The sequence below is a fragment of the Vicia villosa genome, linkage group LG3, assembly GCF_029867415.1.
Source record: "Vicia villosa cultivar HV-30 ecotype Madison, WI linkage group LG3, Vvil1.0, whole genome shotgun sequence".
Classification (NCBI taxonomy): Eukaryota; Viridiplantae; Streptophyta; class Magnoliopsida; order Fabales; family Fabaceae; genus Vicia; species Vicia villosa.
The window spans coordinates 26554842-26582830 of record NC_081182.1 but is presented as its reverse complement, the minus strand read 5'-3'; the positions used below and the strand labels follow the sequence as shown (position 1 = coordinate 26582830).

Below are 27989 nucleotides of genomic sequence, written 5' to 3'. Positions count from 1 at the left end.
ACACTGTTTGAGTATCACATGACCTTACATAGATGATTTCCACTTCAAAATAAGAATAAGAACAGTAATAGTCACAAAAATACCGCCTGAAGAACCGCAGACTCTATGAATCCAGTAACGATCAAACACAGCAAAGCTCTGGTCCAAGTAAGCTGATAAAGCTATGCACAAAATCAATAAAAGAAGTAGCAAAGGCAGCCAAACAGAAATGTTTATGGGCTGTTCCTCATCTTCCAAGTCACTGTCACTCTCTGGCTTGCGCTCCATATAAAGAGGAGAGGCCACGGCTAGAACCACCAAACCTATGGTGGCTAGTTTCTCATATAACGAAAATCTGCTTCCTCTTCTGAAAGCTTCAAGTTCCATTCACTATGCTATGATTTTTGAGTGACCCTGGTCCTTGGTTCGTTCCCTGTGGATAGCTGATGTTTGTTTGTTTTTCGCAGAAATGAATATGGTGGAACTGTTAGGGAAAAACCACCACCATAATGTTAATATGGTGATTGGAATCCTACTTTTTCAAAGCAAGGTAGTAAGGACTAGAAATCACATGGATGTTTCTGAAAGGCTATTTCAGTAGCTTTTATACTTGTTACATTGCATGGATATGATTATGAATCAGATTCTCTACTCATAAATCATAATATTCTCCTCCTGCTCAAATTTCATCTGGAATCTGATGCTGTCTGTTTCTACTATGGTTCTTTTACAGTGAGCAATTCACTTTAGAAAGTAAAGTAAATAATACCAATGGTTGATATTATATGTGCTTAACAAATCACAAATCATGTGTAATTGCAAAATCTAGCTTATTTAAGAGGATGAACGGTAGGAGAATTCAAGGCGGATAAAAAAAGGTATTAATATGATTATAATAAATTCAGAGGTTTTTACAAAAAAAAAAAAAAATCATAGGAATCGCAGGTTCGAAAATTGTGTTGCCTAGAACTATGATAGCCGAAGTTACAACAGAAACCTATTTAAATAAATAAACAGGCAGAGGTACAATCGAAAGCATTGTGATATTCTAATCTGCAGTTGTGGAGGTCTTTGACCCGATCCCTTGAAGCCGCCTCATCCATTTGTTCTGTGAAGAAGTAACATCTGTAGACTGTAATCTTGTTTCAAGACCTTGTTTAGATTGTTCTGTGATTGGAAGCTCAGCAGGGAGTGCTGCAGCAGTGCTGGTGAAGGCATTCAGGACAAGAAATGCTAGGATGGGAGAGAGATCCAGTCCTCCAATAGGAGGGATAAGTCCACGGAATACGTTCAGATACGGGTCACATACGGTGCTGAATTAAGCAAAAAATCATTTTATTCAACACGCAGAAATTAGATCATAGCATCATATGCATAAGAGATGAAATAACAGAATCAAATGTTTTGGTAATTTAAGGTAATTTATTATATTTTACTTGCATGCCACTACGCAAGTACTCTCATGGAAATGGATTCCCTCAGTCAAATAGTGAATGCATCGATATTTCAACATCCGATTTCGAACATTGTTTTACAATGTTTTCAATTTATTTATCGAGCTTAAATTCTAAACCATCTAATTTCAATCAAACGGCTTCCAAATCATTGACATCAGGGTTCTCTGACTGCAAAAAATCAGAGTCCCTTTCTAATAGCATTCTAGTCCACAACCCAACATGTTCCATCTTATGAACTCATTTTGACCTTCCTCAACTTAAACTAAACACCTCATAAGTCATAAGCATCATATTTTTCTGAGTATATATTCCCCTAGTATCACATCATTACATTTCATCAACAAAGTATATTATTTAAATGCCTTCTTATCCCCTCATGGAACATAAGCTTTAGAGTTTATATTGATTCTGTGTTCCCATAAGAAACTCTCTCCAACCAACAACAACAACCAAGCCTTATCCCACTAAGTGGAGACGGCTACATGAATCAACTTCTGCAATAATGTTCTATCCAAAACCATGCTTCTATCTAAATCGTTAATCTCAAGATCTTTCTTAATAACTTCTCTTATAGTTTTTCTAGGTCTTACTCCACCTCTAGTCGTTTGACTCCTCTCCATCTGATCTACTCTCCTTACCATAAAATCTCCAAGTTTTCTTTTTTACATGTCCAAACCACGTAAATCTATTTTCCAGCATCTTTTCTACTATAAATGTTTCCCCAACACTCTCTCCAACCATTCTAATTCAGACTGTTGACCACTTTTTCGACACTGAATATAACTCTAAGTTCTAAACTATATTTCATCAATCAATATTTACATTTATTTCACAATTGGCACATTGTGGCTAACAAAACAAACGAATAAAAGAATGGGCAATTCACTCACCTGAGAGGAGTAACGAGAGCAGGAGGAGCATTGGGAAACCATGTAAGAACAAGCCTACAAACAATCAAAGTATTGTAAAGGTTCAAAAAATTCTGAAGTCCATTAGCCACCACTAACCCAGCCACAGAATCTCCAGGCAAAACAGCAGCAAAATTGAGATGATTATTCACCAATCTCTTATTCCTATAGTTACTGCACCGAATCTGATAAACCACAAAAATCAAAACTCCCACTACAATACACATAACCAAATCACAAAAAATTACTACTAGTACATTTATTACCTGGAAGCATGTGTCATGGAATTGAGAGGAAATAGAGAGTAGTTTGTTCAAGATAGGGTTTTGAGAAGCGAGGGAATGGAGAAGTTTGGAACATTGATCAACTGCGTTGGAAATGGAGGTGGGGAGTTGGGGAGTGGGGAAATTGGAGATGGGGAGTTTGAAGAATGGGAGTGCGATTAGGAATGGTGATTGAGGATTTGTTGAATGGAAGGAGATGCTGTTGTTAGTTTCTGAGTCGGTAGCATTCGGAGCCATTTGTATGGAGATGAAACAGGATAACCTGAGGCCAGGTTATGGGTCCTGCGATAAGATAAACTATCTAAAGAAGATAATGAAGATAGAAGTGTAGTAGTATATTCCCCCAACTCCCACCCCACCCACACCACATCTATGGGTTGTTTTTTTTATTAATAAAAAATTGAAAGCGCTTTCTTTTGATTAGGCATAATTAGTATTTGGGAAAAAGCTAACATGTACCCCAAGGGCACAAGTTAATGAGATATTTATAAAAAAAAATTCTTAAAACGCGTGCATTCAATGTATCATAATTTAATTAAATATTTTTACTTTAATTATTTAAATAAAAAACGTTATAAATAATTTAGATGATCTTTTTCATTAGTTTTTGTCAAAAAAATATTAAGTAGTGACTACGTGGTATTAGAGCTGTCAAAATGGGCTCGGCCCATTGGACCGGCCCATAAGCCTTTCAATTTAGCGCGGGCCGGGCCAGAAAATACCTGGAAAAAACACGACCCTGTCTTTTTGGGCCAGCCCACTGGGCCTATGTTTTTTATGGGCTGGGCCGGGTCGGGCCAAGCGGGCTTCGGGCTGGCCCATTAAAAAAAGATTTTAGTAAATTTTGGAGAAAAAATATTGAGATAAGATATGATTTTATAAATGTGTTTTCAAGTCATAAAGAAAAGTTAAAGAGGATCAAGATATATTTTTAAAATGATGTGATCAAGGAAATGGTTGTGAATATGTGATGTTGCTTTATACTTTTACATAGATGATTTTGTGGTATTCATATATATATATATATATATATATATATATTTATGGATAAATATTTTAAACATCACTTATATACGTTTATGATGACTTTCTACTTATGTTGTATTGCATTTATCCAATACATCTTTTTTATAAAATTAAAATTATAATATTGAAATACGGGCCGGGCTGACCCATTGGGCCGCACGGGCCTTTGAAAAATGGGCTGGGCTCATTTTATGTGGACCATTTAACAATTGGGCTGGGCCGGGCCAGCCCATTAAAACGCGTTAGTCCACCGGGCCGGAGCGGGCTGGGCCGGGCCGGCCTATTTGACAGCTCTACGTGGTATGATAAGTAGGCAAATGTAACTTGTTGACTCAGCATTTGTGTTATATTTGCACTCTAGAGTTGATTCTTCATCTTGTAGCTTTTGTTTTGTTTTTAGATTCTATCCACATTCTTCATCTTGCAGCTTGTTTTCAAATTTAGGGTTGAATCTTCATCTTCCAGCTTTCGTTTTCAATTTGTTTTCATCTTCCAGCTTTCGTTTTCTTTTGTTTTTTATTGTTTGTCGTGTTTTCTTTCATTTGTTTCCCTAATGTCAAAGAATGCAAGCAGTGTTTGATTGTCAAACCATCAAAGCTTTGGGACAGCTAGATATGTGCTTCGTAGAAACAAGAGGGTGGTGTGTTTTTGCCAAGATGAAAGTGTTCTTCGATATATTAGTGATATGAACAGTGTCAACTATGGAAGAAAATTTTGGGGTTGTAGAAATTATAGAAAACAAATGAAAAAAGGTTGTATTTTCTTCAAGTGGTTAGAAAATGAAATAGTTGATGAAAGAGATTTGAAGATTGAATGACAAAAGAAGAAAATTTCAAATTTGAAGAACGAGGTTCTCCACTCTAAAGGATGGTTGAAAATATTCATTGTGGTTGGGATCTTGTATTTGTAACAATGTATTTTAAATAGGTTGGGAATTTGGTTAGGTTGAATTTTGTATCTGTCATGAGTTTATCAATGTAATTTGGTTGTGTTAGTAACAATGTAGTGTGTTGTCATGAATTTATCAATGTAATTTAGTTGGTTTAAATTTTGTACTTGTCACTTATGAAGGTGTAAGTGTTGCATAACCTAACTCCTATTAAATCAGCTATCAATAATTCCAAAAAATATCTCCATGTGTCTTTAATTTCACCCTCAACAACAACAAATGCAATTAGAAACATTTGATCATTTGGGTCCCTCTCAATGGCATCTAGTATTTTACAACTATACTATCTCTTTAAGAAACACCCATCCAATCCTATAATAGGTATGCGCTTGAAAAAAATATTTTTGCAAGCTTTGAAACATATGTACATCCTTTGGAAGTGAGGATCTATCGACCTTTCACTGTTTTTCTCTTCGCCTTGAAATGGTTGACTTGTAATTTTAACAGTTTATCCAGGATTTTCCCCTAACACTTCATGCCCATAATCATGAATTCTTTTATATTTCTCCCTAAATGTACCATCCACAATATCAACAGCAAATGTCTTTAGTCTATATGCAATTGTCTTGTCGATCCCTACATTTCACTTTTCATGTGTCTTTTCTTTGATATCACTCAACTTCAAATTTGGATTCTCTCTAGCATTGCTTTGAATCTTATTTCCTAACCATTTGGAATTAAAGAACCTAACCCTGTAGTCCCTACTACATGTATGCTTGTCCACTATTTTCCTCAATTGCCAAGTCTCTTCATTTTGGATATTTGCACAGTATGCCTCCCACGAACAACCTTTCTTGCATATCACTCTCATCCTTTTTTATCATCTTTCTTAAATTTCAGGTTCCTTCCAGAGTTTATAGCATAGGTTCTTGTTCTCTCTTTAAATCCATCCTTTGTTACAAAATAAGCACTCACTTACCACTTGCAGTCTTTCATTCTTTTAGGAAGCTTGAAGGTAACAAAATTATCATTTATAATCTCATCATCTTTGATATCATACTTGTGAGTTAACTCATCACTTTCATACTCCTCAACGTCACTTAATCCTCTTAAATTTTACTTTAAGACTTCACTTCATTCACATCATTAAGTGAACCACTCTCTTCACATTATCCTTCCACTACCCTTTGTTTATTTGGTCTCATAACATTGGCTTTCCCTATTCCCATGCCTTTAGCTTTGCCTTGTCCTTTCCATTCCCTTTTCCTTTTACCTTGCATATTCCCTTTCTCTTCACTTGGTTTTCACATGGTACTTCCTCATCACCAACTGTTTTCTCTCCATCAATTCCTTTATCATTCTTGGAGTCTTCAAAGTTTACATTCAAAGCACTGTTTTCACCATCTTTAGTGATCCTCTCCTCTTCCATGTCTTCTTGGCTACATTTAACTTCTTCAACTTCTCCAAAGACTTGGGGATTATACTCTATATGATGTGAGCAGACACATGGGTTTTCTTTCGTGTTTGAATGAGAGCATATTCCTCATATCTTTCCCTTCTTCTAGGGTGGCGAACCTCGAAAGGAGTATGTCTACCTCTTCTTCCTTCGGGACTGAGGAAAGGAGTACGATGTTTCTGCCACCGGTTGCTTTGTAACCTCAAAATCTCTTTTGGATCCCTTTTAGGTTTAGGAATGGTAGTTTTATGTAAAGCCGCCTCTTGTATAATATTGTTCATCGGATTGACGTTGTGTAAACTTTCTTCAGTTCTAGTAAGCATCTCCATCAAGGTCTGGAAGTTATGCTGCTGCACCATCTGGCATACGTTGTTCAAAAGGTTGTTGGCTCCTTGGAAGCCAAGATTAGCCTGCAAGAATTGAAATTCCGAAAGCATTTATCTCCCAAGCCTAGTAGGTAATGGCACTACTACAGAAAAGTGATACCACAACAGTTGGAGAAGTCTTACAACCACGATTGACCAACCGTTGTGAGGTAAGATATGATTGTATGTATGATGCTTTCCTTTACAGTTGTATGGTCGTTATGATAAACCATGTAACGCACTACCTATCGCAAGAGTTAGCTTAAACAAGTGTTGTCATAAATGTAGGTTCATGGGTTTGATACCCAGTTGCAACCAAAATTAAAACACTTAAAAAATTGCATTTCACTACCGGTATATATCAGAACAGTTGTGGTATAGATAAGAGTTTATTATGAAATATGGGATTATTTATTCTTCCTTGCCCCTCATTAATCATATACAACAATTCAAATGGATTTTTTAAGATAAAAATCTAATTTTAATTATTCTTGAAAAACAACTTAAACGATCCAATGTTTTTCGAATTGCATGCATATCGTAATTCATGGAGGAACCCGTAGAATTTGATTCAATATCAAATTCTTCAAAGTAATGTTGATAAATGGATATCTTTTAAGTCTTTCACACAAAATTTGATTTCCTCTTCTTTTCTAGTTTATTTTTCAAACATCAAGATTTGTGTGAAAGACACAAACTGACATCCATTTATCAACATTGTTTTGAAGAACTTATGGCATTGACTAAAATTCTATAGGCTAAAGAGGAAATTATGATGTACAATATGGATGCAGTTCTAAAAAATATTGGATATCGTCAAAGTTGTTTTTCAAGAATAATTTAATTTTTTTTATTATTAACTCAAAAATCCATTTAAATAAATGCACGTTCAATGAGTGCTTAGTGAAACAAGCAATCACATATGATATAACAAATTCACTAACAAAAAATAAAATAATTAAGATAGATTGAGCGAACTCGATAACTAACCGTTCATGGAAGCTATGAAGACTTGAAAACATGTGTTCTCTATGGAAATATTATATGAAAGACTCATATAATATTTCCACAGCGAACACAAGTTCGGAACTATTTAGATCCATGTTCACTAATAAGTATTTCTAACTACATCACTAATAAGTAGAGACCCATAACCACTTGCTAGCTGGACATGAAATACCATTTATTAACAAACAACATACAAATAAACACCTATAATTTCAAATAAAAATAGTTGTCAGTGAATAACCTTAAAAATTATAACTTACAGTAAATTATGAATGAAGAATATAAAATACTTACTTGTTACTTTTCTCATATTCCTTCTTGATGTTTTTCATATGAAGTAGGCACAAGAATCTACACATAGAAGGTAAAAAAAGAGATAAGAGAGAATTTGAGCATAGTCTTTAGGATAGTCAAAGTCAAATTATTGATGCATAGTCTTCAAGATAGTCAAAGTCAGATTCTTGATGCATAGTCTTCAAGACATATTTCTTCTTATAAAAATGGGTAAACGTAAACATCCATATCACATTACAACTAAAATGGGTAAACATAAACAATATAAGGCTGAAAAGAGGAATTTTAAGAAGGGGATTATCAAGCTGATGAAGAAACAAGCAAAGGAAGACAACAAAAAGTCTTAGGAAGCTTCAACTTTAAAGGTTCATAAGTCTGAAGACATGTGTGCTGGGGCCTCCAAAGTGGAAGAAAAGAGGGATGGAGAATAAAATTATCCAAAATGTAATGTTTTCTTAATGAATAAAAGAATTTCCTTCTCTTAGTGCATGTTGCCATTTACTTCCTCTAACAACACCAAAACCTAAAGCATATCAACATGAACAATAGACATCACAATGTCATTATGTTAAAAAAGAAACCCTAGCGAAGAACATAAACTTTCATAAAGTAGTACCATCACCACAATGGGAGTGAACAAGAAATGAACAACAAAGTTGTCGCCTCCATAAATTAGTTTCCAAAAAGAAATTTGTTTTCATAAATGAATGAAGATGACGATTTTGATATCGCCACCGTCTTGTTCGCTAGAGCACCCTTATGTGTTTCGAACGGAATTAATTGCCTGTTATGTTTTTATTAGGTGAAAAGAAATTCACAGCGGTTGCAAGAAACAACCGTAGTGAAATATGGAACATATAAATACGGTTGAATGAAACAAGTGTAGTTGTTATACTCTTAATTTTTAAATAAAAAAATGTTAAGGGTCACATGCTTATTTTTTTTGAAAAAATGGAAAAATGTCGATGCTGAGATTCGAAGCTTGTCTATCAAATTCTATGACCACGGTTAGATTTAAAAACTGTGATGAAATGTTTCTTCATAAAATATAAAAAAATAATGCGTGTAAAAAATAAGATATTACTATAGTTAATAAATGGTCTGGTAATATATCTTCACCGTATGTATGCTTTGTAGTAGTGTGGTGGAGGTCTGAGTGAAGGTTCGCCTATGTGGAACTGCAATGTAGATCTAATGAACACTTCCAGATTTTTCCAAAGTTGGACATGATCTTATGGCGAGGAAACATATGTAGTAGTTGTCAAAGACTTGATAGTTTGCCCCTTAAAGAGGAGGTGGAGCATTTCTGACTTCTTCAACGGCAACAACGACTTGTCGTTGGACGGTAGAGCAAGTGGCTTTGGAAGCTGCCATCGTTTGATGAATCTGATGGAAGATTTGAAGGAGGAGAGTTTGAAGTCGGATATAGACGATTAGGAAACGAAGATATGTGTTTTGATCGAAAGAGATATAAATTTTTATTGAGGATGGTTCAAAGCTTTCAATGTGGTGGAAAGGGGCTAACCTACAAAGTTAACACTCCAACCCCTAAGGCAATAAAAGAGTAAAAAATGGAATTTAAATGAGAAAGGATTTGAAAATTTGAGAGATGACGTTTTCCCATTTTAAATAGGAGAATTGATTGATATAATCGAACACGTATGATGAGGCGTAGGATGCGATCAACTGTCAAATTAATATAAATGACCGTGATAGTGCCTGCGAAGAAATTGTCTGTTTGATGAAAAATAATAATTTATTTATTTTGTGTCAAACATTGCCTTAAATTTTCGCAAATATATATAATTGGTCAATTATAAAAAATATGACTTATTTAAATGTCAAAAGATCAATAGTTTGACATTTCCATTAATGTCGTATCATTAGTACTAAAATAATTTATATTTACTTTGTTTGAATTATTAATAGAACACTAGCAATGGACCCGTGCGTTTGCACGGGTCACGTAAAGTCGAAATAAATATTAAATAAATATTATATAGTTATAGTAAAAAAAAGATATTAATTTATATGAAGTCATACAAATATTAATTTAATTTATCAAGTTGTAGTAGTTGTTATGAGTATATAGAGTTGGTAATTGCTATTAAACTAAATATATGGTGAAAAACAGGTTTGGCCCGTCAGACATGGTTAGAATTTTTATAATTACTTATAATTTTAATTTTACAATTTCTTTTAACAAATATTATAAAATAAAATATATTATACACCAAAAAAATATATTGGTTTAATAATATGATTAGATTTAATAAATTGAACATAGGATCTCTAATATCGGTTAAAAAACACATGTTATAGTAATTGAGAAGTCATTAAACATATGATCTCTAATATTGTTCAATTTAAGTAAATATTTTGTCGGCCCGTCAAAAAAATAGGTTCGGCTCGTCGGGCATGCCTATAATTTTTAAATTTTTCTGTATTGTAAATTTATGGATACTATTGATATTAAATGATTTTATCATCTAATAGAAAATAAATTTAAAGACGGTTAAGTTTTATATTGAATCTATCACAAATCTTGAACAAATAACAATTGTTGAAAAACTTAAAAGAATTTTTTTTTTTAAAATGGAATGTGATAAGTAAAATATTTATAACTTAATTCCGTTTATACAAATAATTGTATGAACATTTAAAAATATTTATAACTTTTTTCTGTTTATAAAAATATTTGTAACTTATTCCCGTTTCACAAAAATAATTGTATTAGCAGTTGACTTATTTCCATTTCTAAAAATATTTAGAACTTATTCCCGTTTCACAAAAATAATTGTATTTGTAACTTATTCCGGTTTTTACAATTGAATTAATTAATATTTTAAATGCATCCCGTAAAATTAAATATGAGTATTCTTGATTAAATAATAATTAAAAATCAAATGAACCAATTAAAAATGCATTATTTACAAATGATATATCTATTTTTGTTTGTTGTGCTAATAAATAAATATGCATTATTTACAAATGAATAATAATGTTGGAATGAATTTTAAAAACGGCAATTGAAAAAAACAAATTTTTTCTCCAAAACAATTAAAATGAAAATCATAAAATATACTTAAAATATTTCGAAAATCTTAAATAATAATGTGTTATGAATGTTTCATGAAGCAAAATCAATTTTTTTATTATCATAGTAAAACTTCTTCTATTTTCAGCATTATGGGACTCCCTATATTTAATCTAATTGAAAATTATTTATCAAAATTTAAAAACATGTTTTTATCATATATTCAAAAATACAAAAGCTATTATAAAAAAATTTATTTATTTTTGAGTAATTTTGTTAATTAATATTTATTGTACTTGTGGTCATATATCTAAAATAACTTAAACATTAATAAATTAATGTCAATTAAAATATAATTAATTTCATTTATTGAGATCTTAAATTTAGTTTATTAGTCTATTCCACTTACGTATTCAATTTTTTTTATTATAGTATTAAAATGAAAATATTAATAATTTTAATTAAATGAGCTATCATGACTAATAAGTATCTTAATCTTTAAAAATATATACTTCATTGGGCAAAAATTTGAGAATGAATGTGATATTTTGAGGTTCCAACACTACAAAAAGAATGATTAAATATTTTTTTTTTAAGGAGATAAGATAAATATGAATACCAATAATACATGCGCTTTTGGAATGGTGTAAAACATTATTGGGAAATCTCATTTTATTTAATACACATTAAATAATTTATTTTCACAGTAATTATCAAAATATGACTATAAAGTATATTAAAATAACTGTTTTATTAGCATAATTAGAATATTAAATTACACATTTATAACTATAATGGAAATTCAAACAATTGCTCTTGTCTATTATTACCCACCAATGGATAAAATCGTAATAATAACTTACTAAAATTTCACAAATTCTAAGAAGAAAAAAATACAACTTTTGATTATTACTTAGTAGTAATACTTATGGATGTTATTTACTTAAATATTTGTTAGACTAAATCAAAATACAATTATTATTGAATTATATACTAAACAAATTTTATAAACAAAATGGTCACGAAGCAAAAAAAAAAACAAATGATTTAACATATTAGTATCTTTGTAAAATAGAATTATCAATCAATATTTTGCACAATTTTTATGTTTTGAAGCAATCAAAATTATTCCAGTAACAATGGTAATATAACATCATTTAGGTACCAACATAAAAACCAATGTACTGCAGTTAACTTTTTGTGGGATTTGAAATCAAGTAAAAAAACATTAAACTTGATAATGTCTTTTTTTCTTTACATGATATAACTATAAAATTCAACCTTATTTGTTCACAAAATAAGGAGGTCAATCTAAAATATATAAATACAGTATAATAGTGTGTTTTGAGTATTTTCAAAACATGTATTCGTACATTGATCTGAAACACATTCATTGGAGACATTAAAGAATTTCGAAGCTCCTTTACTGGTAGTTGAAGAGAGACGGGAAGAAAGAAATCAAATGATCTATAAGATTTCACCAAAATTAAGATATTAGAAACATAATAAAAGTGACACCATTGTAAAGCTAATATATTAGTATCAAGAATACTTGTTTTAAAGTAACATGCACTTGATAATATATTGAACCAACCGCCCAATGCTCTTTCAATTTAAAGATGACAAAAACTTCATACCTGCAACAAAGAAGAATAATTAAACAGGAGAGTGAAAGAGCCAAGATGACATAACATGTATTATCTAATTTGCTATTGAGATCTTAAACTAAGATGACCCAAAAACAGAAGTAACGAATGAGATATCAATATCATCAAAAACAATGAAATAGTAATATTGCAAGCATGAAAAAGGATGAACAATGAAGAAGACAAAAAACATCAAAATAGAAAAACAGAAAACAAATGAAGTAATAAGATCTTAGGTGATGCCAATTGCATGAAAACTATTTTTTTTTGCAAAGATTAGACATACTTGTGTTCTAAAAAAACATCAACGCAATGAGATAGGAATATTTTAAACATGTAAAAGGATGAAAAATTAAGAAGTACCTATAAACAACAATATTAACATAAAACATCATAATGAAAATAAAAAACAAATGAAGTTATTAGGATCTGATGTGAAATCAATCGCAGAAAAATGAAATTATCTTACTGGTGTGCAAAAGAAATCAGTGATATGATGTTCATTACATAAAAAAATATATCCAAACAAAAATATAAGAACACTGCATATTATATCATAAACTAACCTTTAAATATAATTATTAGTGAGTTGAGTGAGTATAACCTGCAAAAAAAAATCATTAAAGAAAAAGGGTCAACTTTTTCTTTTTGAGAGAACTTATAAACAATACAATGAAATTTGATTAATTAATCACTTATGTGCACTATAGCATTTTCAGCTTCTTTTCTGCCAAAAACAAAATTAACAGTCCCTTAGGAAGTGCAATCTATTTCAACAAAAGTTAAAAATGTAGAACTTAATATCATAGAGGGTGAGTTATTCAAAAAGTGAAAATTACTAAGCAGACCAACAACAATGGAAGCAAGAAGCAAAGTTCCCTGACACAATCAACCAAAACCAAATTCAGTTTCCTAAACTCAAATCCCCAATCAAGTTTCCAAATCATCACAGCCCTTCATCTGAAATACAAATCAAATCATTAAGACAACAACACTATAAAAAAGATTATAACAATTTAACAAATCAAGAATCTAAAAGCAGAATATATGAGTCTGCGGAGAGCATTAGAGTACATCTGAAAAAACAATTTACCTGATGGCGGTTATTGAACAAAGTTCGCCGTGGGTTTCGGTAACTTGTTCGGCGGTGGATTTGGATCCAAATCCTCTTAGACCGGGCCAACCGATCAAGTATTTAATCGTTTCGAGCATCTTGTGAGTGGTTTTGGCTATGGTTTTGGTAAATTGTTAAACTTGATATTGATATTGATTAAACAAATAATTGGTATTTTGAAATGGATTCTTTTTTGTTGTGAGAAGAGAAGGTTAGGGTTCTGAAAAATTTGGCTTTGCAAGCATTAAGCAATCTTTCATAGTAAAGTGCATGCAAGAAAGAATCAAAAAGAGAAAAGAAGCAAAATGAGAGAGAAAGAAAATAAAAGGGGAAAAGTAGTGAAGAGAAAGAGAGAAGGACCTTCGGTTTTCGTCGATGTGTGGAATGAAAATATGAGTTTTTATTTATTTAGTTTGTTTGGAATGAAGTTTTTTTTGAAACAGCCAAATAAGTATATTACTACCAGCACAAGGAGTGCAAAATGTCAAGATACACCATACAAGTGTTCTACTACTAATGTAGTAAGTTGATATACAATAGAACAAAGCTACACACCAGAACCATCTCCTAGATTCATATAATAATAAGCCAATAAAAGATGGTTGAGCAGATCACAGAAATCTATCACATTGCTGCTGCTCAGCCATTAATCAATGCTCACAGCGGTACCGTAAGTTCAACTCCAACAAACCTGCACACCAATACGGGTTTGCATCAACTACCAGTCATTCCAAGTTCGTCAATGCAGGCCCCTGTCTCAATTCTGCTGATGCACAAAACAAAACAGTGTCGACGCCCCAAGATCTTATTACATTGACCCGACATAGCCTAAGATCTGTCTGCCATTATTCCGAGACATGCCTTAGGATTTAAAAACCAACTTGCAAAATCGTCCATGATCAATTTCGATTTTATCTTGAGCCATTTCCAAGAGTAAATTTTTGTCTCCTCTATCACCTTGATAATATGAATATCTTCGTTTCGGAAGATTTTGTTGTTCCTAGCCTTCCAAATGCACCAAATGCAAGCGCACCACAACACTCGAAGCTTTAGGGACATCGAATTTCCGCCACATAATAGATTTTCGAACTGGCTCATGTGGTGCCAGCCTTCATTATGCAGAGCTGCTGCAACTCCCAGCCACTTGCAAATGCTGCTCCATACACCTGCAAAACACTTACATTCGAAAAACAGATGTGATACCGACTCCTCGCTCCCACACCCTCCTACACAACCGACCTGACCCTGCAACCCTATGCCCCTTTTGACTATGTTGTCAGTTGTTGCAATTCTATTCTGGACCAGCCTCCATACCAGACACGATACCTTTGGAGGAATCGCTTTGTTCCATAATTTTGACCATGGAATCATAGGCTCGTCGTTACCTGTAGCTGATATGTTTTTGTACACATCCTTAACAGAATACTCACTTCTATCTTCCATACTCCCTAAGTCCAATGAACATAACTCAGTCCACCAACTTGAGCTTCCTCTTGCCCCCGTACAAAAAGCCTCCGCGTTTAACCCGTATCTATTTACTAATGCCGCAAACCAAATTCCTTTCTTTTCTACTCTAATTTTCCACTTCCATTTTCCCAATAGGGCCGAATTGAACAGCCCTAATCTTCTAATACCCAACCCCCCTTCTTCAATTGGCCTACAAACCTTATCCCACTTAACCCAATTGATTTTCCTCTCATTCTCGCCACCCCCCCATAAGAACTGTTTAAAAATAGATTCAAGTTTAAGAATAATACCTGTCGGAGCCTTGAAGAAGGATAGGTAGTAAACCGGAATCGCATATAGGACTGATTTTAGAATTACTATTCGACCTCCAATAGAGAGATGTTTATTCTTCCAGCCCGATAGCCTTGATTTCACCGTGCTTAACACATGGGACCAAGTTTCCATCCGCTTTGGGTTTGCACCGATTGGTAACCCAAGATACACAAAAGGGAGATCAGTGATGCCACAGTTTAGAACGTTTGCAGCCTCCAACAACCAGTTATGAGATACATTGACCCCCACTAGCGAACTCTTGTGAAAATTGACTTTTAGCCCGGACATTGCCTCAAATAAGAGACTTACCCCCTTGATGCATCGAATATTTGACCACGCTTTCTCACAAATAATCAGTGTGTCATCCGCGTATTGTAAGTGTGAAAACCTCTCATTTCCTTCATCAAATTTGTATCCTTGAAATTTCCCCATATCTATCGCCTTTTCCATCATCACATTGAATGCTTCCGCAACTATTAGAAAAAGGAATGGTGAAGTTAATTATGGGGAATACAAATAGTTAGTACACACAGTAGAGAGTAGCCGTCCTAAAATTAATGATGGTTGAATCTACTATTAAAATATTTAAATCAGTCAAATTTAGGTAAGTAATAATTATAAAGTTAAAATATTTGTTGTATTCCATGCAGATTTGCACAACTATCTACAAAAGCATGACAATAATATTAATTATGGAGAAGAAATTGGACAATTGAAAAGTAATGCAATGATTAAGAAATATATATTTTTAATTAAATTATTAAAGTATATGCAATTACCGTTGTGTCCCCGATTATCACCCTCAAATTGGATGATTAGAGGATTAATGATAGGATTTCATATGTATTGTACTTTATTATATTAAAAGTAGATAAATCTACGAAATGGCATAAAAAAAGAAGAAGGAAATATGATAAATAAAAAAGTCGTGGTTAGCTCGGCTCTGTACCAGATTACCGGTCCCTAACGATGACCACTTGTTGAGAATGTCAAATTTCATAACAGTAGTACTCCTATGTAATAAACACATGACGATTTCAGTGGTTCCCATTTACTACACCCGATAATGGCAACTCATCTGCTAAGGCTTTCCCTCTCCTCGCCACCTAACCTCTCTTTCAATTACACACTCAATCATCACCACCACCACCCCCACCACTTCACTTCTCTACTACCCTCAAAACCACGTCGCTACCACCACCTTAACCACCGCCAAATTACCCGCCCATATTTCTCCGTCTCCAACTCTTTCAACACTGAAATTCGTTCACCGGAATCACCTCTTCTTCAAAACCATCCTCAGAGAAAAGACTCGCCGGTCCTTCTCGATGTAACCGGAATGATGTGTGGCGGCTGCGTCTCCCGAGTCAAAACCATCCTCTCCGCCGACGACCGAGTAGACTCCGTCGTGGTCAACATGTTGACCGAAACCGCAGCTGTTAAGCTTAAACGCCTCGAAGAGGAACACGCGAGCGTCGCTGAGAGCCTTGCTCTGCGACTGAGCGAATGCGGGTTTCCGACTAAGAAGAGGGAGTCGGGTTTGGGAGTGGCGGAAAATGTTAGGAAGTGGAAGGAATTGGTGAAGAAGAAGGAGGAACTTCTCGCCAAGAGCCGTAACCGCGTCGCTTTCGCTTGGACTTTGGTCGCACTCTGCTGTGGATCGCATGCTTCACATATTTTTCATTCTTTCGGGATTCATATTGCTCATGGTAATGTTCAAACCAACTATGCAATATTAGATACTTCAATTTGTAACGAAGTTCCTCAAACTTAACCTGCTATTATTTTTGTAGGACCGGTTATGGAATTTCTTCATAATTCATATGTGAAAGGTGGTTTAGCTTTGGGCGCGTTATTGGGACCTGGAAGAGGTTAGTTTGTATCCTCTCTTGTTTAATTACTTGTTTAGTATTATATCATCTAATTGATACTATTTGCAGCACTCCAAATTCGATATCTTTCATTATGCATTTATGGTAAATGTGAATACATCAATATATCATTATAAAGTTATTTTAGTAAATTATTATTATATCTCTTCATAGATATATACACTCTTTGTAATTAGTGAATTGGTTAGATAAGTCAGTTATTTTGGGACTTACTTTACTTAGATATCTAAAGTTGCTATTTTTGGTTTTTTAAGGCACATGTTTACTGAAAACTCTTTAAATTATGAATGTATTTGTAAATTTGAAGAAAATTTTGTTTCAAATTGTAGTCTTGCCATTTCTGGGATACATTTGTTAATAGTTCGGAGTTAATCATAGTGTTACGATTTTCTAACTGTACTAGACTTGCGAAAATGTTGCAGAGTTACTCTTTGATGGTCTAAATGCTTTCAAGAAAGGGTCGCCAAATATGAACTCTCTCGTGGGATTTGGTTCAATAGCTGCTTTCATCATCAGTTCGGTGAGATTCTCTGTGTGATTTGAGTGTTCCATTAAGTTACAAAATTGCTAAGTTTCTGTTTGTGTTTTATGTGCTGTTAATTTGAACCTCATCTCTGCTATAGATCTCACTACTGAATCCCGGGCTGGCATGGGATACATCATTCTTTGATGAACCGGTGACTTTCTTTACTTTCAAATGTCTCAGTATTTTCCATTTGAAAATTTGTTTTGTAAGCCAAACAAGAGCAAACTACTACTCAACCTGGCTATGGATTTTGTTTGCTTGGATATAATAACCTCAACTTTTCTTTATTCGCATTTCTTACATTCATGTTGATAATAAGCTCCTCATATAAGGATTTTGTCTTTTAGCATGCAGGTCATGCTTCTTGGTTTCGTGCTTCTAGGACGTTCTCTGGAAGAAAAAGCAAGGATTCAGGCGTCTAGTGATATGAATGAATTACTTGTAAGTCTGTGATTCGTCTCTTTTGTTTGATAGTCTCAGAATTTGGGTTGGGCCTAACTCATCCCTACAAAACCGACTTTTAGGGTGAGGATGCTCCCACTTATAAACACACAACAAACCATATCTCTAACTAACGTGGGACTAAATTCACCCCTTCAAATCCAACACAATGAAGGTATTTGGGGCTGCAATGAAGGCAATCCAAATGCTGCAATTAAGGAGACTAGGGGCGGACTGCAATTAAGGCGGAAACTCCAACAGATAATATTTCAGGAAAATAAGTTTCCAAGAAAATTGTTGTCTCTTATATATTTAGTCCTTGTTGGACCATTCTAAAAATCTTCTTCCATCTTTTGGCATCCTTATTTTAATTCAAAAGTTTGTTTTTTTTATAATCATGCTTGATCTCTTTTCCCAAATGTAAAACTTCTTTTTATTTGTGATTTTTGTTAGATTACGTTCCTTAATTTGTTTTTACCTGTGTGGACTTCCGCACCTGATAAATTTGTGATCTCGAACAAATTTTTACACATTTCATAGGCAAAGTTTGATAATATATCTTTAGTGGTTGATGAAGCTTGAGTCTTTGGAAGCGTAACTGCTCCAACATTATTGGGATAGACTGATCTATTAATATGTTCCCTTTTGATGACTATATGACCTTTGGGAGTCGCAGCATAAATAAGATATTGTGATGGTGTTCCATTTAAAAATCCAATTTCATTTCAACTTTCATTTATAGTTTAAATTAAAAGGTCATAATCCAAGAACTGGAACATTGGTTAAAAGAAATTAGTAATCCAACAAAAATTGGTTAAAGGTCGTAATCCAAGAATTTGAACATTGATTAATGGTTGTAATCTAAGAAATAAGAGATAGTATTATATCATTATTTCTTAGAAAAATTAGTAATCCAAGAACTGGAACATCGGTTAATAATCGTAATCTAAGAAATAAGAGATAGTATATCATCACTTCTTAGAAAAATTAGTAATCCAAGAACTGGAACATTGGTTAAAGGAAAAATGGCTTATATGAGCATTAAGCATCATGTTATAGTTTGAATTTAAAGAGTAGCATTGTTTTTGACGAGTTATATTTATAAGTTGGTTTAATCATCGGGGTGTATGTTTTTCCAGTCACTAATATCTACTCAGTCAAGACTTGTCATTACATCATCAGAAGGTTCCCTATCTACTGACAGTGTGCTGAGCTCTGATTCAATTTGTGTGGAAGTTCCAACTGACGATATTCGAGTAGGAGACTCAGTGTTGGTGTTGCCTGGAGAAACTATTCCTATAGATGTGAGCCTTTCAGATTGTTGGTGAAACTCTGTTTATGTTATTGTATTTATAATTGTTGTATGTGTGATGCCTGAGTTTAGGTTTAAACTTTAAAAGTATCTGAAGTACGTAAAGTGGGCCCAATCTTCCACCATCTTTAATAATAGCATTGGCTTAGAAAACAGTTATACAATCGTTTACACGTTAAACATGAGGCATCCCTTCACAATTTAAGATGGAATATATGTCAAATCTTGTTGGTTCACATGGTATTGCTTGCTAACATTATAAGCTTCTGGGCAGGGAAGGGTTGTTGCAGGAAGAAGCGTTGTGGACGAATCCATGCTTACAGGAGAATCACTTCCTGTATTTAAGGAGGAAGGCCTCACAGTTTCAGCAGGAACTATAAACTGGGTAAGGTTTTAAAATCAAACTTGAATTTTATGATGTCTCGCTAAATTAACAGCTGGGGAGCATCTGATGTTTTAATCTTGTCCCTTTGATTTGGAGGGCAATCATTAATCTATTGCATTTACCAACAAATGTCTATTTCAGGATGGTCCTTTAAGGATTGAATCTACTTCAACTGGCTCCAACACAATGATATCCAAGATTGTACGCATGGTTAGTATCACATCTTCTATAGTGACTTAGAGGTTAGACTGTATAGTGTTAATGAGATAATCTAGTTTCCCCGTGTTCTATCCCAAATGAGAATGTAATTTCTTGAATCCTTAGTTTTTGTAATTTTATTGGACTGAGTGTTACATATAACTTATTTTATTCGTTTAATTACAAAATCATGCATTCTGAATGTGTTGGCAACCAACCACAATCCACAAATTAGGTAAGTTAGCAACAGGAGAAATAAGAATGGAGCCAAGAAATCAACTCAGCCAAAATTAGTTAAGACTTGTCACTTAAGAGCAAACCTTTCAAGCTATTAGTTAGGTTGTTATAAATAGAGGCCAAGAGGTAGATGGAGGCAGTTGGGGCATTTTTACTTATTTGTTGAATGGCCATTGGTATTCAAACTGCAGCAGTATGAATACCAATGGCCATTCAACAAATAAGTAAAAAGGAGGTCCTTCTCAAAACTGAGTTTGGAAGCATCAATTCAAACATGCACTTAGTTAGTCAGTCAGTTTTGGGTGGTAGAGACCAGTCTCTCCATTTGTCGGGGAGGAAATCATAGTGTTTCATTCTTTCAATCCTTAAGTATAGATACCCACTGATTCATTGTTAGAGGGGGATACTCAAATAAACCTCCTAATTTTCATTATGTTGATCTCTATATTCTGAACCAACGTCTTTCAGTATGGTGATGATTCTATTAATATTTTGAGATTGTAATGCTGATAAGTTCATTACTTTAAGACATGAGAATCAAGGATTTGTTAAGAGAGTTTCTACAATATTACAACTTTATCTGGTGAAATATAGGTTGAGGATGCTCAATCACGTGAAGCACCTGTTCAAAGGCTTGCAGACTCAATAGCAGGGCCATTTGTATTTAGCATAATGACTCTCTCAGCAGCAACATTTGCATTTTGGTAAGTACTTATATTTCTATACAAATTCCTTTAGCTCATCTGGTTATGACATGTATGAAAAGAATTTGTGACTATCCATTCAACAAACTAATGCTCCCTCAATTTTTTATCATAAGTCGTTTGGGACATTTCACATAGATCAAGAAATGTAATGATTGATGTATGAAAAAGATAAATTATGAAGGATTTTACAAGATTATTATTCATTAATGGTATGAGAAAAATAAATTAAAAGAATATTAAATACTTAAGGGTATAGTAGGAAAAATAACATTAATGATTCATTGGTATTGTAAAACGAGTTATAATTTGGTACAAATATTTTTCTGAACGCTATATATTAGTAAAAACATGGGGAGTACTAGTTTATCATGACATATATTGATGTAGTCCAACCTACGAATCCCCGACACTCCAAAAAAGAGTTATTTCCCATACCTATGTTATTGTCCATGGTTCTTAAAATCTTACTATAAAATTTAATTAATTTTCCCATGTAGAAAAGTAAAAGACTTACTTGTTACGATATAGAATAATATATATTAGAGTAGTAATAGTACTTAGAATTGTTATAGTAGTTAGTTAGTTGAGGTTGTTATAGAGTATGTGTATAAATAAGAGAATACAAAGGGTAAGGGTAGAGAGTATCTTTGAATCTTGAAAATGTGAATTGAGTATTCTCTATTGTGAAAGGGAAAAAAAAAGGATGAAATCTGATTATTATTTCTAATTTTGAAGTACAGACACCAAGAAAAAAGGTTGCAATTTGATTATTATTATTTCTATTTTTTGAAGATTATACATTTTATTAATATTTTAGAATCACACAAATAAAGTCTGTCTTAAATTAAAACTAAAAATGTGAAACACAGTTTTATACATGTAACCAGGAAAAAGGAAACGGTACAAATTAATGAGAGAAAACCATGGAAAGAAAATCAGGTAATGAGACAACATTTTTCCTCCAGTTGATCAATGGATCTCTTAGATTCTCATCTTACGAATACGACCTCAAAATCGTTTTTAGGGAAGGCCCTTAGTTAATATGTCTGCGAGCTAATATATACAGGGACATTTCCCAAGTTGGTATCAAAGCACTTGGAAATAAAATTAATCCTATTAATCATTATTCTTAAACTTAAAAAATTAAAATATGTCGTAAAACAAAAAAAAAAAAATTAGGAAATAAGAAAACGGCACAAATTAATAAAAGAAATTCAAGTAATAAAGCAGGCATTATGTTTGGTTCATATTCCCCATTAACTTTAACAAACTTGTTGTGTTCGTCTCTAGGTATTTTTTTGGAACACACATATTTCCTGATGTTTTGCTCAATGATATTGCGGGCCCGGAAGGAGATCCTCTGCTTTTAAGTTTAAAACTCTCTGTAGATGTTTTGGTGAGTAATTCTAAACTTGGATCCTCGGACTTATAGTTTTGCTTCAGGTTCATGATTAAAACTACTTGTATCTCCTTCCTTCCCTATTTCTTGAGCATGGAGCACTCCTATTTTACTGGATTTCCGCTTTTGTAGATGTTCAGGTCATGCTGGACAAAATTATGCATATCCTTTATCTTAGAAATCTTGAGTTAATGCAAACATCGATCAATTTGGACTTTCAAACCAATGAAATTTCAGAATAAGCTAGTATTTGTGATATTGTCTATCTGAAACTGACTTTACCATGCTGGATAAAACCGAATTTTGGTGTTTGTAATAGTTTCGAGTTAAATAATCTTATCTAGTGTTTACCTTTTTGTAGGTTGTTTCTTGTCCATGTGCGCTGGGTCTTGCCACACCAACAGCAATCCTAGTTGGCACCTCACTTGGTACTTTATTTATGTTTCCTGCATTTAGTAAACTTACATGTTCTATGTGAACAGTGAACACATACATTAAATGTATCACATTACTCTTGTGGTGAAAAGCCTCCTTGTTGCTCAAATTTGAATCATTTTATCCGATGCTACAAATTTCCAATTTCCGCTTCCTTGAAAAATTGATTGGCATTAAGTAATATTTTCACATTTCATTTTCAATTTAGCTTTATTGTTTATTTCTTTCATTTTTTTTAGTTTATAGCATTCTTGATTGTCCGTGGTTCTATAAATATATGTTTTCCAATGTAAAAGAATCACAACTACTGCAATTATAAAGTACGTAACTGTCTTACAGTCAGGCATAAGTTCTACACTTGAATTTGTGAATTTACTTTATAAAATATACCATATTACTGCCTGGCATCTTGGTTTGATGTTTTTAGTATCTTCTATCCCTTTTTTTACTATTTCATACAATAGGCTTAAACTGTCTCTGCAATGACCAGGCGCAAGAAAAGGACTTCTAATCAGAGGAGGGGATGTGCTAGAACGCTTGGCCGGTGTAAATTACATTGCTCTAGATAAGGTAAATTTAATATTCATAGACTAATATCTGATTCTCTCCCTTTCTACACAATCACAATAACACACATATATCTGCTTCCGGGTATATGTGTCTGTTATAGGGTCAGGATACATTGACATGAATGGTAATCAAATTCAATCGTACACCTATTTTATGAATTTAGTAGCATGCATTTCTTAAAGAAAGCACTGTTTGAAGTTTGCAGTATATTCATATATATCATAATTAACAAACTTTACATTAATCTTTGATTTATTGCTTCATCGTAATTTCTAATTTCTTCAGACTAAATAAATATATAATCTTCAAATAACAGAAAACAACGCAATATGATCCATTTCTATTTTTACTTAAAATTTCTAAAAGTTGGAGTTTAGCTCAACATGCTAATTACTTATAATTCAGCAATTGGATTTTACAAAATAATATTTTCAGAAGACTGGAGTTGTGTGTGATGTTTAGATTTGAAGAATGACAACTGAGAACATCCAGAATTAGGGAGAAGGAACATAAGTATTTAAGTCGGTGACTCGCCTCTCATGTTTGCCATTATTTATTCAATCTAAACAAGATCATGTAGTACAGTGTAATATATAGCACATAGTGTATATAATAAATGAACGCAACTAACTATTAAAATATAATCTGATTCTGAATGCTCTTCCAACTTTGAGCATTGACTAACATTTATCTCATGAACAAAGAGGAAGAATTTCTAAAACCAAACTTTCAGACAGGAACCCTTACCAGAGGAAAACCAGTTGTTTCTGCCATAGGCTCTATTGAGTATGGAGAGTCGGAAATTCTTCAGATTGCTGCGGCAGTGGAGAAAACTGCATCTCATCCAATAGCAAAGGCTATTACTAACAAAGCTGAGTCTTTAGAATTGGTCCTTCCACTCACAAAAGGACAGATAGTTGAACCAGGTTTTGGAACCTTGGCAGAAATAGATGGGCGTTTGGTTGCAGTTGGGTCTCTAGAATGGGTCCGTGATCGTTTCAAGACTAGAATGAACCCATCTGCTTTGATGAATCTTGAACGTGCTTTGATGAATCATTCATCGAGTACATCATCTTCGAAATACTCTAAAACTGTTGTCTATGTTGGACGTGAAGGAGAAGGCATCATTGGTGCTATTGCCATATCTGACATTGTGCGTGAAGATGCTGAATCTACTGTAATGAGGTACATATACTTTTCTTTACGCATACAACTCATTTTAGGCAAGTAATACTACTGCTTCTTCTTTTTGGCCATATGTGAAGTTGGTTCACTTTTTAAAAAACAGGGGCAATGCGTTTTTGAGTAGTTATTTATTAAGCTCAAAACTAACAATACATTATACACCTTCTTGCAAGGCTCAAGAAGAAGGGGATTAAAACGGTCCTCTTATCAGGAGACAGGGAAGAAGCAGTTGCAATAATAGCTGAGACAGTTGGAATTGAAAACAATTTTGTTAAAGCATCCTTGTCTCCTCAGCAGAAATCTGCATTTATTTCATCTCTAAAAGCTGCTGGACATCGTGTTGCGATGGTATGATTAAAGCTATATCACAAAACTCAATACTTTGCTTAATGTAACCCAGTCTCCTCTCCGCTTGGACCAACTTTCATTATAAAAGTCGTACATTTTGGTTTCACTGAATAAAGTGGAACAAATAGAGTAAAACAGATTGCCCCATTCAATTCTGTCCATAATATATTGCTAACCCTACCATAAAGTGATAATGAATCTGGTCTTGAACATTCCATGCATCTTTTACACAAAATAATTGGATTTTTTCTATTTTTTATTTTTGAGGTATATTTATGCTTGCTCTTCATTGAATAGCATGCACGGCAATGGTCAATGGAGCCTAAAATGCTCTGTTATAAGCATCACACTGGATTTTAGTTTTTTTAGAATGGATCTAGCAATGAATATTGAATGGAAAATGGTGTTTTACTTAGATTTTTTTCCTCTCCTTTTTTAAGGTAGGTGATGGGATCAATGATGCGCCCTCTTTGGCCGCAGCTGATGTTGGGATAGCTCTGCAGAATGAAGCTCAAGAGAATGCTGCCTCAGATGCAGCATCCATCATACTTCTGGGCAACAAAATTTCACAGGTATGTCATTCTGATGTCCGGGGTTCATTAATTTGCTTTCATTTTGTTCTGATGCTAAATGGGTGACAAGGTGAAATTTTGATTACCCAAAATTTCCGGTACTTGTGAGGTGAACCTGTGGCAACTCTAATTGTTTTCATATTATTTTGAGATTACGCCATGAATCCATGATACAAGTGATCTGCGTAAACAATCATCTGTATGGTGCAACAATGATGTAATGCATATTTCTTTTTTTGTGAATGAAATCAGTTCTAACTATTTTTATATTGCATGTTTTGTATGTTATCTGCTGTTTTGTGTTACTTGCTTACTTGGAACACCAACTACCATATGGCTTTCCATTCTCCTGTTTCCTGACATTTTAACGGACAGGTTATTGATGCATTAGACCTAGCACAAGCAACAATGGCAAAAGTTTACCAAAATTTGTCTTGGGCAGTGGCTTACAATGTTATTGCCATTCCCATTGCTGCTGGTGTGTTACTTCCCCAATTTGACTTTGCTATGACACCATCACTTTCAGGTGAGCAACACTGTACCTCTAGTTTTATTTTCATATAACTGCAAGGCACATAAGACCCTATTTTTATATTGTACTTGCAATTTTTCTTCATTTATTTTCTGTACACACCATAATACATTTCAAATGTATTTTCTTCATGGACAAAAACTGTTATTTCTGTTTGTTACCTTGATATTTTTTAATCATAGGAGGACTAATGGCTATGAGCTCCATCTTGGTGGTCAGCAACTCACTGCTTTTAAAGCTTCATGGGTCTCGGACCTCTGGAAAGGGAACACTGCAGTGACATTTTTCAGCCGTGTTAATTATAGTTTTACAAAGACCTCTAATTATTGTACATCCTCTTTTATAACAAGCAATAAATATCATGATAAAAAGATCAATTAAGGGGACTGTTTATTGCCCCCTTCTATATCTCTCAAACTATATGAAAACCGAAAATACTCTCTCGTGTAATTTGGATTTTAAAATTCGAATGCACCACATAAAACAACAAATCAAGTCTACTTGAAACACATCCATTGAAAAAATTTACATGTCTTTCCCTTCGGAACAAATTTACATGGAAAAATTTACTTAAAACAACAAACCATTTAAAAAATATTGATCTACCCTTTGGAATTGGATATAGAAATTTGGATACACCTTTTAACATAACACGGTCCGTCTTTGTCTTTCCCTCTCTATTTTCTAACATTTGAAATCAATAGTAAAAAAGCACAAAATCCACCGGAAGAACTTTTTGCGTATGAAGTTAAAAAGTCTCTCAATGTCCACTCTTTCTCATTCAATAGTTGAACCTAAATCAATTTTGATAATTCATTTTCACATATGAAGAATAATCAGTAAGTTTATCATCATCACCTTGCTTTTTCTGATTTTGATGTATGTAATTTCTTCCTGATTTTTAATTAAACTATATTATATTCCATCTAATAGAAATGTTACATCATTTTTCGTTCCACTTTATTTTGGTTAGGGTTTGGGACATTTAAGGGTTAAGATTTATTCTGGTATGAAGTATGCTACAAAATTGTCATATACAATTTCAAAGTCCGGATTTTCTCTGCAGAGATCAAAATCCAGAATGTTTCATAAGGAGTGCAAAGTCTGGATTTTATCTTGGGTCTATAAGTCAGTTATGTTTTTGTAATTCTGTTTTGTTTTGAGCTATTTTCTTTAAAAATAAGATTTGTCATGTGCGTCAATCATTTTATTTTGGTTCCATAAAGTATTATAGGCATCTGGATAAAAGGACTTTTATATGACCGAAAATGATTTCATTGACCATGATCTTTTCTCTGCATTTATTGAGAGATGAGACTAAGATGTCGTCATTTCATCTCCCTATTGGTGAGATCAGTATTACTCCTCATGCATTCTCCATCTTCTAATTATAGGAAGATTATTGGATCAATTTTCAATTCAGAGAAAGGTCTAAGACACTAGACTTATTGGCTACACAATTAGAAGTTAATCAGGGTGATGCACAATATGCACAAAAGGAGATTGTATATACCTAAGGAGCGCATGCCAAGTTTTCATTTCTAAAGGATAATCACATAAACCACTTGACTATTGTTGAAAATAATGTTGGTGATGGGGCAGAGGTTGCCTATCATATATAATGTGTACTGAAGACATATTTTTTGTTTATGGTTGGCACAACTATATTTGTGGGTGCGACCTATGTCGACGTTGTATGCTTTAACTACTTCATAAACTTTGAGAAAATTTGCGAGTATAATTTGTGGGTATCTTGTTTGATTTACATGTACTCTAAGTTAGATGATTCTAGTCAATCGAAACATAGACAAATGACAACAATTGTCTATTACATATATTTTACATGCATGTTAATTATTAATTTCACATTAATTATTAAGTTCACAATACCTGTACTTTTGTATTAATAATTTTCATCTGAACCATTTTCAAGCATTTTCCCTCCAGCATTTATGTGACTTATGCATGATTATGATATAATATATAAATGTTTGATGTGTTAAAAACA

The 27989-nt window shown here is 33.4% G+C and overlaps 4 protein-coding genes across 4 annotated transcripts; 1 reads left to right on the top strand and 3 right to left on the bottom strand.

Annotated features, from left to right (window-relative positions):
* Positions 1 to 24: 24 nt before the first annotated feature.
* LOC131657752 (uncharacterized) lies at positions 25 to 366 on the bottom strand. The gene has a single exon (XM_058927116.1). It carries the CDS (start codon positions 364 to 366, stop codon positions 25 to 27), a length of 342 nt encoding a protein of 113 aa, XP_058783099.1.
* A 471-nt stretch (positions 367 to 837) lies between these two features.
* LOC131660751 (ylmG homolog protein 2, chloroplastic-like) lies at positions 838 to 2983 on the bottom strand. The gene is made up of 3 exons (XM_058930060.1): positions 2611 to 2983; positions 2327 to 2529; positions 838 to 1292 (listed from the first exon to the last, which is right to left on the bottom strand). Exons 1-3 carry the CDS (start codon positions 2863 to 2865, stop codon positions 1028 to 1030), a joined length of 723 nt encoding a protein of 240 aa, XP_058786043.1. The 5' UTR covers positions 2866 to 2983; the 3' UTR covers positions 838 to 1027.
* Positions 2984 to 14557: 11574 nt separating this feature from the next.
* On the bottom strand, positions 14558 to 15674 carry LOC131657751 (uncharacterized). The gene is made up of 2 exons (XM_058927115.1): positions 14790 to 15674; positions 14558 to 14629 (listed from the first exon to the last, which is right to left on the bottom strand). The coding sequence occupies exons 1-2, from the start codon at positions 15672 to 15674 to the stop codon at positions 14558 to 14560; spliced, it is 957 nt and encodes a 318-aa protein (XP_058783098.1).
* A 507-nt stretch (positions 15675 to 16181) lies between these two features.
* LOC131660749 (copper-transporting ATPase PAA2, chloroplastic-like) lies at positions 16182 to 26490 on the top strand. The gene is made up of 17 exons (XM_058930059.1): positions 16182 to 16951; positions 17036 to 17113; positions 17557 to 17654; positions 17758 to 17811; positions 18015 to 18101; positions 19241 to 19405; positions 19688 to 19798; positions 19940 to 20008; positions 20828 to 20937; positions 22231 to 22336; positions 22701 to 22767; positions 23265 to 23344; positions 24078 to 24529; positions 24703 to 24877; positions 25318 to 25449; positions 25825 to 25975; positions 26164 to 26490. The coding sequence occupies exons 1-17, from the start codon at positions 16309 to 16311 to the stop codon at positions 26259 to 26261; spliced, it is 2676 nt and encodes an 891-aa protein (XP_058786042.1). The 5' UTR covers positions 16182 to 16308; the 3' UTR covers positions 26262 to 26490.
* The last annotated feature ends 1499 nt before the right edge of the window (positions 26491 to 27989 follow it).